Source organism: Lutjanus erythropterus, chromosome 1, assembly GCF_056507025.1.
Source record: "Lutjanus erythropterus isolate fLutEry1 chromosome 1, fLutEry1.hap2, whole genome shotgun sequence".
In the NCBI taxonomy this organism is placed as follows: Eukaryota; Metazoa; Chordata; class Actinopteri; order Lutjaniformes; family Lutjanidae; genus Lutjanus; species Lutjanus erythropterus.
Genome location: NC_139317.1, coordinates 32,229,708 through 32,241,921, shown reverse-complemented (window position 1 = coordinate 32,241,921; position 12,214 = coordinate 32,229,708). Strand labels below are relative to the sequence as shown.

Here is a 12,214-nt window from a genome sequence, read left to right as displayed (position 1 = left end):
CACTATATCCATTGTAGTTTCATAAAGGCAAAGAAAGCAAGCGTAAAAAATGAAGGGGATAAATCAAAAGAGGTAAATTGTCTGTTTTACATAAGTTAGAACAATTTTCTCTGAAAATAATAAACCCCAAACATCCTAAAAGGGAGCTTGTAGCCCCTTAATCCTGGATTTAGTCTGAAAATCAAAGGGATTAGAAGGTTTAATAAATTAAAAAAAAAAAAAAAAAAAAAACTCTAGAAAATTAGGACAACTACAGTTCAGGAGGCACATCAGACAGCTACAGTCTGACAATGTTATAAGTGCAATAAAACAATCTCAGCCTGTATCACTGCTCTTTTAAAACAAGGGTTTATGTCAGATGAATTTTCAGTTAATGCCCCATGCCTCATTGTTCCTCTAGTACAAGTCAGAGGGACCCATGAGCGATTAGCACCATTAATCCCTCCTAGGACATAGAGGGAAACCTGCAAACACCATCAAGTGCTTTATGCCAAAACGTTTCAACTGTTCCTGAAACTCAGAACAATAGTATTACAACAACTGAGGATAGAAATATTGTGGACCAGACAGTTACCAGCACAAGCATGACATTTTCTGCTGGAGCTAGCTGCAAATATCCTCACTAATGTTTCCATTTGGGCTGCAAAATGAACTGAAACATTATCAAAATCACAATATGGCCAAGTGCAACATCCAAATGCAATATCTGGATAAAAGGAAAAATGTGTGACAAAACAGCATTATAAGTGATTATAGTAATGGCCTGGCCTACAAATCTTTTTCTCCAGATTTAAGAAAACATTTGTTTGTTGTTGTTTGTTTGTTATAAACGTAACATTGTCCTGATTTTAATAGACTAATGCATGGAAAATGAAAACTGCGTTGCGAAAATGATCATTCTCACTAATTGTGAATCATATCACAATCACAATATCTATCTTTTTTTTTTAACATTTTATGCAACCCTAGTTTCCATGTAGTTACACACAGACAACATAGAAATGCAAGTGACTTAGCATAAAGGAATAGTGCCTACATTTCAATCAGTCATTTTATCACTCCTTAAAGGCACCAATCTCTGCTGTCAAGAGTCCTGTCCATAGCACATGTGGTTCTGTGCTGCTTACAACACATGGCGGTTTTACAGAAGCATCTAAACAAACAGGTCATGCCACAGCTTGACCAGTGACAGCGAGCCGCTGAGTGTGTACCTGAATGTCCTCCTCTTCATCTCTGTGTTTAAGGGCTTTGTACAGGAACATACCAAGGCTCCTTCATGCATCTCCTGGACAAACCACAGTCACCACAACTGCCCCCAAGCACAGGATCATCTGCAACGAATCACTATGCTTCTTGCGGTCTTCGTCTCCCAGTAGAGATCTGAATGCAATTTCCATACAGGTATCAAAGTCTACAGCAATGCTGTTACCATCCAGATCCGGCCTGAGTTAAAAGCTGAGTGATCAGTGAGAGGTTGCAGCCTCCAAACTCCATCCACTGTTAATCTGTAAGAAGCCACTCAGGGGGCAGATGAATGTGTCTGAGACCAACTAGATATTATACTTAAGGCTGAGGAGAAAGAGACGAGGGAGGCGGAGGTGTGGGAGAGGATTAGCGAATGGGCAGAGGCCTCAATGATATATACCTAGTTGTCTACTGAAGATACACCACCAACTGTGATTCATGCAGCACACACAAAACCTCTCCAAAAAAAAACCCCAAAAAACTCTGCACTTACCTTTAAAGAAGCTTCTATTTTACAGCATTTAAAAACTCAATTAACCTACCTAAATTGGGTAGGTCAACACATGATATTAGTAATCCTCATAGTACAACATGAGTTGTGAAACAGTGACATCTAACACAAATATCTCAAGTCTCAGAAAGGTTGCTCTAAAAATGGAATTAGACCTACAGCTATAATGAAGTATCACATTTTTTGTCCCATTGTCTCATGTGTATTTTGCTCACATACATGTGAGTTTGTATCTGTAACTGTTTTTTCATTCTTTTCTATCCTGCAAGGAGCTGAAATGCCTGAAGATCTAAATTTATTGTGACCTTGCTAATGATCACAAGTGTGTTTTTTTGCAGGTATGAATAATCATCTTGGCAGAAGGAATTATTATCCCATTCAGTATGGATTTGGTTAACCACAGAGTAGAGACAAACCTTCAATTTAGTTGTATTATCAAAACCACTTATTTAGAGTTTAAAACAAGTGAGTGCATCAGAAAAGTTGATAATAATCCCTAAATTCACCAAAATAGCTGTGACTATGCAATGCAGAGCTAAAATCTGTCATTTCATATTATATATTCATAATGAGAGTTAGATGAGAAGATCACTCTTGCATGAAGCTAGAGTCAGGAGACATTAGCTTAGCATAAAGACTAGCAATAGAGTTGGCTTCACAGAGCTAGCTTGGCCCTGTCCAAAGGTTACAAAATCCACTCTACCAATGCCCGTAAAGCTCTAAAACCTTTCAACACAGCCAGGGTAGACACACTCCAACTTTCTCATGTCTTTATGCTAAGCTAAGATAGCCTTCTCCTGACTCAAGCTGCATTATAATGGAATACTGCAGGTCACTAACTCTTCAGTGCCCCATATTCATTGAATTGGTGACCTTATCAGTGTCCGAAATACAAATTAACTGTACAGAAATCAGCTACCCACTGAACTAGTGACAGATTTGATACACACCCTATGACTTAAGGGAGGTCTCAGCACTGCACTGTGGAAAAATGATTTCAACAAAAACACTGCTGCCGTCTCAATCTAACACGATCTAACAAAGTGTTAATGAGGCAGATAAAGCGGTCTATGTCCTGCTAACCTGTAACCATGGCACCTGAGAATGTCAGGCAACAAAAGACTTGAGCACTTCAGAGGCCCTGCCAAAAACACACACACACACACACACACACACACACACACACACACACACACACACACACACACACACACTCTCTCTTCCACTTCCTCGCTCCCTCCCTCTTCCTCCCAGGCTTCTTTCTCAGGTTTTATGACTACTCTGTTCCTGTAGGAAATATAGCCCGGCACCTTTCCATCTCTCTAGGTTCAACAGCAACGTACAATGCTGTAAGTTTTGTTTACGGGCAAGAGTGTGCATGTGGTCATGTTCATCTGCACCAACATGAGTTTGTGGGAGTCAGTGTGTTTGAATAGAGACAAATTTGATCACATACTGTGACTTAATATTCTCACTGTCATTTCCAAACACACATACAACCCCCCCCCCCCACACACACTATGAACTCCAAAACCTCGCCAACTGAGCTCTTCCTTCCCCCTCCTTCTTTTTCTCAACAATGTTACAAGGCTGGCTGGTCAACCCATCATTGCTCTGGCCCTGCCTGACGTAATACAGAAAGAGATAACATCTGGCTTGGCAAAAGCTATTACCCATTAGAAAGAGTGGAGGATATGGGGTCAGCACTTTCGTGTGAGTAGTTGCCAAAGAGAAAAGTGGTTCTCAGAGATCCAGCAGAAAGAACAAAATTCAGTTTTGCTTTTTTATTTTTCCCCCATTCATACCTAAGTGTACTGGCTGCTTTTTGGCTTAAAGGTAGTTCCAAGTCTTTGTGATGGAAGACAGAAATTAGGGTTAGGCTGATGGATGATACCATTTTCCGTGATGGTCGACTGATTGAAAATTCTCACCATTTTCTGACATTTATCTAGACCAAACAACTTCAATTAATTAATTATTTGTTGATTATTATGATTGATTATGATTATTTTCTCAATTAAATAAGAAACTAATCGATAAACAAATCAACAACGAACATAAATAAATATGTGTATGATAGGAGTGTCAGATAGAGAATGCAAAAATGAAGGATGGTTTTATTATAATAATCATCTGATTATTATTTACTGGAGGAAAAACAGCATAAAGCACTGCCTAATTTGTAATTAAATCCAACACGCATAGATATATAAAGTATAAAAGAAAGTATATGCAAAACAATTTCTATATAATCGTCCATTGTGATTTTCACTGTGGACTTCACCATATGCCAGTTTGGTAGGCATCACCCAACTCTAATAGAAATGAGGTTTGGTTGTAAAAAGATAAGGTTCAGATTTATCAGAAAAATCAAACATAATGCTGTAGCAAATGTGTCCAACTGTCTTACCTTCCTGATACAACCTACTTAATCATTATAATTATTATAGATTTTTATAACAAGAATCACAATGAAACCACGGGTATATGGCTATAGCTATAAGCATGGACACAGAACTGGGGCATCCTCCATGGTACAGTGAGCTTAGCTAAGGCTCCTGTCCCGTTGTGAGCTCTTCCATGCCATAACCCTAATTCCCCAATGCTGTTCTCTTTGCATTAAGTCAAATCACAGGGGAGCTGCAGTTGTGCCACACAACCTCCAGAGGTATCCGGCACAGACATTTTTCATTTTGGAAAAGCAATCAGTACTGGTGGAATTGATTAATAATTGGCCAAACAACAAAGTAATTGCAAAAAAATGATATTACATTATTCATTCAGGCAATTTTTCAAGCAAAAACGCCAAAGATTATTGGGTTCCAGCTTTCTAAAAATCTGAATATCTACTTGATTCTTAGTTTTATGACAGCAAATAGAATATCTTTAGATTATGAACTGTTGGTTGGATAAAACATATGAGTATGTAACCTTGGGTTATTATGGAAAATTGTTATGTAAATGTTTACTTTCTGACATTGTATAGATCAATCAATTAATTAATCAAGACAGAAATTAGCAGATAAGTGATAGTTAGTTGCAACCCTAAAAACAAAAAGTATCAACAAATGTTCTGGTACCAGTGCACTTTTCAAATATTTTGGAGAAGAACCAAGACAAATCTTGACAAGCCATTTCAACCCAAAGTCAAGTATTTCTTCTGCCAGAGCTGTTTTCTCATATGAACTCTGGACAATGTCCAGAGGGTCAGGTCTAGAAATTGTCCGGCGTCACCCTTTCAGACAGGAGATTGTCAGTGTGAGAAAGCATTCTCATCTACTGGAAATACTAGGTTTGGTCTAGGCACCGGGTGGTGTCTGGGTAGAACATGCAGGAGAGGGACTCATCTGTAATGATTTTGTGTTAATATCAACACTAGATGTATTTTGGACGTATCTGCAATATCAGTGAAAGAATGAAAAGCAATACACAGGCAAGCAGAAAAGAATACAAAGCAGCTACACTTTGCGCACCCTCAAAACATCGGCAACACACCCAGTACTCACTATGAATTCTCTGGAAAATGGCTCGCTCTATTCACACATGGGTTCATTCTGACATTACACAGAGTTTGTACTAGGGGGCTGGCAGGGTAAAGTCTCTTTAATGTCCAATCCAATGGATTTGGACATTTACATTCACACATATAGCTCTTCTGGGTACTGTCTGGATAAGTTCAGGGTTGCAGTGCATGTGCGAAATGGATTCAAGTATCAGGTTTTCCCAAACAAACTGGAAGTCATGACTCAAGTCTTATGTGACAATAATGACCATGACTAGCGCATTTGAATATTTACCTTTCATAGCGGTTTCAACAGTGATTTTCCAATAGGTGAGGACAAGTTTTAATTGATTCTTTATTTGAAAAAAAGACTATGCTACAAAAAGAATGAACGAATGTTCCTAATTTTGCACACTTGACGCTTATTATCCAAAAACAGGAGGGTAAGCTCAGAACAAAATTTCTGAGGTGGTCCCATGTGTCTAATGCAGTAGGACACAATATGAGAAAAAACATAAGTTTAATCAAAATAATTACATCAACTTCTAAAATGTGAAATCTTAGAAACACATCTCACAGCTGTTAAGTCCAAGTCAGATCTCAAGCCCTGACTGTGGTAAGACCTAAGTGTGTGGCTCTTATCCAAGTCTTAAGTTTATAGCCCTGGCCAGTAGCTACTACCTGTAAAATATCTTTGTTAAATTCCTGATAAATAGTGTGATACAGATATTGCTATCCCTTTGATAGGGTCAAAGCAAAATCAAAGTAGCAAAATAGGCCTTTATATTGGTTTAATTAAAATAAATTATATCACTATGAGGCATTATAACATAGGGAGGCCTTATCAATTGCCAATCTTTGCTACATCTTACAGTAGTCTTTCAGAGTTAGTAGGCCTATAAAGGAATGTTAAATGGAGGGAATGAGTTCATTGAAGCCTTCAGATAAGATCCCTGGAAGGCTCCACACAGAAGTAAAGCCAGTTCATATAGTCATGGGACCAAAGTGTGACGGCTCTCCAGCTCTCGCACTTGTGCCCCCTGGACATTGCTCTGAAAGACTGCACAGCATGGGCTGATATCATGCTGGCATGCCACCCCCCAAGTCCTACCTCCAAGCAGCTGTATAACCTATTAATGTAAGGCATGTGACAGCTATTCTTCTCAACATCTGGTGCTCATGCTTACATGAGCCTATGAAAACTCAGGTCAAACCAGTCTAAGGATAGAAGATAGCAGCAGGAACAGTGTTGAGTTACTGCTTCTAATCCTCTCTACTTAAAGGGGAGAGTTCAGATTATTCAATGTGGGGTTGTATGAGTATTTTTCTATAGTCAGTGTATTAACTATAGTATATGCTGGTTGGCACAACCTCAGTTAGGAAAAATATATGTACTGCCGTGGAGGGGTCAGCAGCAAGAGGTATTTAGACACTTCAAAAAGGGCAACCTAAAAGAAGAAATAAAAATATCAATATCAGTTTGACTGTACATTTTATTTAGAATATGTTCACCACCTTCCTTTACCGTCAGACAACATTTTTGGACAGAAAACCGCCACTGCATAAACCAAAGCCATCAATCTCTCCAAACCAAAGTCCATCTGTGAAATCAATAATTTCACCTTGCAGAACACGGGAGTTGGAGATCTCCCGCAGCCTTAATCTGTTTGTGTTATTATGTGACTTTGGTGTTTTAAAAGGACAGTTTGGATTAACTGAACACAATAACACAAACAAACTAATAGACTGAGGCAGAGATAGACCAGCAACTCCTGTGTTCTGTGAGGCAAAATGACTGATTTCACCCATTGAGTTTGGCTGATTTGGAAAGAGCAATATTTGGCTTAGCCTACACAATCCTGGTTTCGTATCGAAAGGCTGTCTGACAGGGAAGCAAAGCAGTGAAAATACTGTAAATATAGCATACACAAAACTGTATATAACTCCACTTAATGTAATCCAAACAACCCCTTAAGAAAGATAGACTACTATACAAGTAAAAACATGCATCTCTCTTTGCACACATCATACAACACGCTAAATTAAGATTCACTCCAGTGCTCCAGTGCTTGACCAAGAGCTGCAGCTCTGCAGAGAGTGTGGGGAAGCAGTGGGGGGGGTCAGCTGGATAACAACTACGGGGGGGCACTCCATTCATAAAATCAACAAAATGAAACTGTGACCAATTATTTTGAAAACCCAGTCCAGGGACATAGGAAAAACTTTATCAGTCATCTTCAGATGGGCTTGTGTGTGGTGCAAATGGATTAGCGCGTGAGATAACACAGCTCAGAGAGGCATGCCACAGTCACTCTGCAGGCTGAAACACGCACAGTTTTGCACGCACACACACACACACACACACACACACACACACACACACACACACACACACACACACACACAGTACACAAATACTCATACACTCTAGTAGTAGACCATTTTCTACCAGTTCACAGAGCACTAAAGCCCAAGCTGATGAACAGTTCAACCATCTATTATTACACAAGAGACTGTGACTTGCAATCATAAAGTTCTTAGTGATATAGATCAAATAATGCGCTGGCTACTCTGATGAACCAGCATTAGTTCATCAGACTGCTATCAGACGACTCAGAGCAGCAGCACAAGAGTGTCCCTCATCAGGGGTAAGCTGGGGCATGTGACTGGCTCAAGTTAACACTGTGGGAAATAAGACAGTTTTGCACTGAGGCAAAAGACAGGCACCGGCGCCTCAGTGCATAGGCTAAAGGAAGATACTGTGGAGAAGTAATGTGAGACTAGAGATGCAGAATATTGGATTTTTACCAATATCCAATATTTCCAAGCTCATTTTGGCTGATGCTGATATATGCACACATTTTCCCACCTAATTTCAAGTGTCTCCTGTAGGAGGATTCACATATTATTATACCTACTCTTATAGTGATGGGCAACTGACAGATGGGGACATAAAACAAGGAAACTACTGCAGACAGTTTTTTTTTCTCACTGGTGCCTGTTTGTCTTTGTTATTCACAAAGTTGGAGTTATGATTTTAATGACCACTATTAAGATAGGTAATTAAATTTGTAGTGTTGAAAGAAAGCAATTTGGCTCCTCCTTGCATGACTAATCAGTGCAAATAACAACTTTGCCATTTCTGCTATCATATCGGCAGAAACATTCATTTTCATCTGACACTGATATTATATTTTGAAGCCTTTATCAGCCAATACCGATGATGTGCTGATATTATCTTACATCCCTATTCGCTTACATATCATCTGAGATTTAGGTGATGATATTTTACATCTTACACACAATCTGCTGAATGTATCTGTTCAGTATGAGCTAAACAAACAACAAATGTGTGTAGATAGCTACATTGTCAATTAGGGCCTCCTTGTTTTTACTTTCAACATTGAGCATCTGTCTTTTGATAGCTGCATAAAAGCCTTCATTGAAGTACCAATAATAATTTCTAAAATGATTATATAAATTTGTCTACAGTCAGACATTATGCCACATTCTTCATACCAAGGTATCTCTACTTTTAATATCTCCGATTGTAGAAGGCCAATTAATGAGCAGGACTGATCATTGGAACTGGCCAAACCATACACACCCATCTGGTTTGTTGGAGTGTAAATGACAAGTTTCATGACAATATATTATATTTATTCTTCGGACAACTATACGATATTTGCTGATATCACAAAGTCTGCCATGACATCAGTTTGATTTGATTCAATTGAGGGACCTGGCATCGATATAAGACAACATATGTCCATTTAATACAATTAGTTACATTTATGTCAACTCACAAAAAGCAAATAAATGAGGTCGATACATTGTTATATCGATCCAGATCGATGTATCATTACACACCCACTGATTTTGATCCACAAAATGTACACAGCATTTATCAATATCCATCCATCCATCCATCCATCTATGGAACATCAGTATCACACAATAAAATTACATATACTGTGTAAAGGCTCAAAATGAGCACCAGTCACCAGCCAAATGTAAGATATGTAATTGACTAGTATTATCTTCTTCACTCACCAAGCAAAAGAATGGTCATTTATTGAGTGGCTGATAAAAGTTGAACAATTGATAGACATTTTGCCAGTGGACAAAAAAGTTAATTTAACATCATGGACTGTGATAGAGGATTTTATCCATCGTGTCATCAGCTAAACTATCATCATATTGTTAATATCTTAGTACTACTGGGTGTATTATGATGTTGTTGTCAATATTACCCAGCTCACACACTGTGTGGTCAAATATGACTCACAGCTTTGGCTACAAGTCATCTTCTCTTTTTTCCATTCACCCTGAGCTCCTCAGTCGGCTAGACCAGAGAGGACTAGACAGGAAATTCTTGGGAAAAAGAGGAGGCCGAGCTTGACATGAGGAGGAAGAGGAAAAATTACAACTTACAAACACTAAAATTGAGACAAGACTCTTCAGCAATATCTACAGCAGCAGCAGGCCTAAAACATGTAACTCTCACCAGAGAGCAACCAGTCCTGAGTGGGCGTCCAGAGGTCTAATAAAGGTCTGAGATCATAAATGCACCATTTCAACATCACTTAACTTTCCCCGACGCTGGCGGAATAAAAAGCCTTCAGTTTAAACGGACTTGGCAGCCATTCAAGGTGGCATTGACTTGTTACTGGCAATGACAGTGTGTCTTGTCCGACATCTGAGACAGCCGGGAGAAACGTGTCTCAAACAAGTGCCAGCTGCTCTGAACTGGACTCTTTTGTGTGTTCAGTTTCTAGAGGACTGTCTGGTTAAGAGAGACTCCGTCTCTGTTGTCTTATGGCAAAGAAACCGCTGCTAACATCAGCCAGCTACCGCAGCTGCCTTAGCTAGTTAGCTTCGGTTAAGTACCTAGCATTTAGCGCTAGCGAGCTAGCTATTTAGCCTGCTAACGTTCCGCCCGTGTGTGATTTGGGGGTTTTCTTGCTAGACAGTGTGTCACCGTGTACACTTTACTTATCACAGCAGAGTCACTGTGTTTTAGCAAAAGAGACAGACAATCAGAAAACCCAGCAAAATCCCACGGGGGTCTCGGCTGGTTGTCTGACAGAAGCAGCAGCATGCATGGGGGGACCTGCCACTCAAAGCCCCCGATCAGTCACGACGATCCTCAGCGCCAATTTGACAAGACTATAAAAAGCAGCGGAAAGCAGTTGACTACCCACAGAGGACCACATACCATTCTCTTCACCGTTGAGACTCAGGAAGAGCTGTGTCGTGGCTTTTATCCATCTATCGGCGGTGCTCTCGGTTAGCCTTGGAAGGAAAGCCCGGTGAACGTTGGAGAGATCCGCTTCGGCTGCAGCTCCAACGGAAGGTTGCTTTTTCATAATTGTGCGACTCCAAACTGACGCTGCATGACGAGCCGGCTGACTCAGCCAGCAGTCTGTCACATGGTCGAGGCGGAGCCAGCGGCCACATGTGCGATTGTTTTAGTGTCTAATAAATACAAACAACTAGAAAAAAGATCGACTACTTTAACCACACTCTCTCCTTCTCAGCTATTTAGCCCGGATCACTGGTAAATGTGCTGACAGATGCGCTGTGAGCTTCTGAACTACTCTAAACCAGTGAAGGACACCAGTTAGGCAGGCTATTTTCACTCGAGTACTGAGCTTTATGCAATTTTCAGATACTTCCACTTCACTCAAATGTGACAATTTTCTTCTTCTTTATATTTATACTCCACCACAGTTCAAGGCAAACATTGAACCTTTTACTCCACTTCATTTATTTGTTGGGATGTAATAATACCAAAAACTCACGCTGCAAAAATATTATGATTAAAAGAAGTCCATGATACGATATTTATCACAATATTAAAATACAAAGTAAAACTTGCAAACATATCCTTTATTATATGAAAAATGTGATGTGTACAGCACCTTTATAGGTATAAATGTCAACTTAAGGTGCTTCTACTTTCCTTAATTAATGAAATAAAATAAAATAAAATAAAAGTAGAGCTTTTATTTTTGACAGTGAATGTCTAAATGATATCTCTACAATTGCAAAACAAAAACAATGAAAACATTTGCAAAAGTAATCATTAACTGCAGCTCTATTTATTACCAAAGAGATATTAAATTAAATATTAAAATAAAAACAATGCAGCAGTCATTAGCATTCCTTTTAGATAAAATACAGTAAAATAATTAACTATGTAATATCACAGTAGCTATCACCACAGCCCAGTACGTTATTGAGACAGTTTTTATTGCAATATTCGATCTATTGTTACAGCCCTGTTTATTTGATCACTTTGCTTATTATTAATTTGCAGATTCAGATTAATAATATAAGAAATCAACAAATGGATGTATTGTTACTCATTACATTATTAACTACCCAACAGTATCTAAAGTGAGATCTAACTTTTAATAACTGTAAGACTGCTGTGATGTCCACATTAATGTATTAATTAATATAACTGAATAATATAATATTTTTCAAGACTACTTTTACTTCTGGTATTTTAAGTAAATTTTGATGCTAATACTTTTGTACTTAACCTTAATTAAAATTTTGAATGCCAGACTTATTTGTGAGAGTGTTTCTACACTGTGGTTTACCTAAGTAGAAGATCTGAGCATTCCATCAGTGCTCTAAAATAACAAAGCACTGTTCCACTTTTCACTAAGGAACCCTTTCATAAGGGTTCATGAGTTGTAACTAATGTCTTTATTATAAGTTAACAAATCATATATACATTTTTAAAAATCAGTCAGAATATATACGAAATCACTGATAAACAGTTATAAACAAGTTATACCACAGTTTTCATACATCGCTGTGGGCTCACTATTTGGCAATGTAATGTTTGTTACTAATTAATCCTAATGAGTTACTAACATTTTTCAATGACAAAAGAGAGCCTTATTTCAAGATCTGAGATCTGAGATCTGAGGCTGAACAGT

General features: G+C 38.6%; 1 protein-coding gene across 2 annotated transcripts in view; it reads right to left on the bottom strand.

The window, feature by feature from the left end:
• The window catches only part of trpm7 (transient receptor potential cation channel, subfamily M, member 7), a 51,464-nt gene extending 40,807 nt beyond the window's left edge, over positions 1-10,657 (bottom strand). The window contains exon 1 of one of the 2 annotated variants that reach the window (XM_084720061.1): positions 10,477-10,657. In XM_084720061.1, the coding sequence (XP_084576187.1) occupies positions 10,477-10,479 (3 nt within the window). In that variant the 5' untranslated portion in view covers positions 10,480-10,657. The remainder of the gene's footprint in view (positions 1-10,476) is intronic. The other variant, XM_084720069.1, reaches the window with a different exon arrangement.
• Between the last annotated feature and the right edge of the window lie 1,557 nt (positions 10,658-12,214).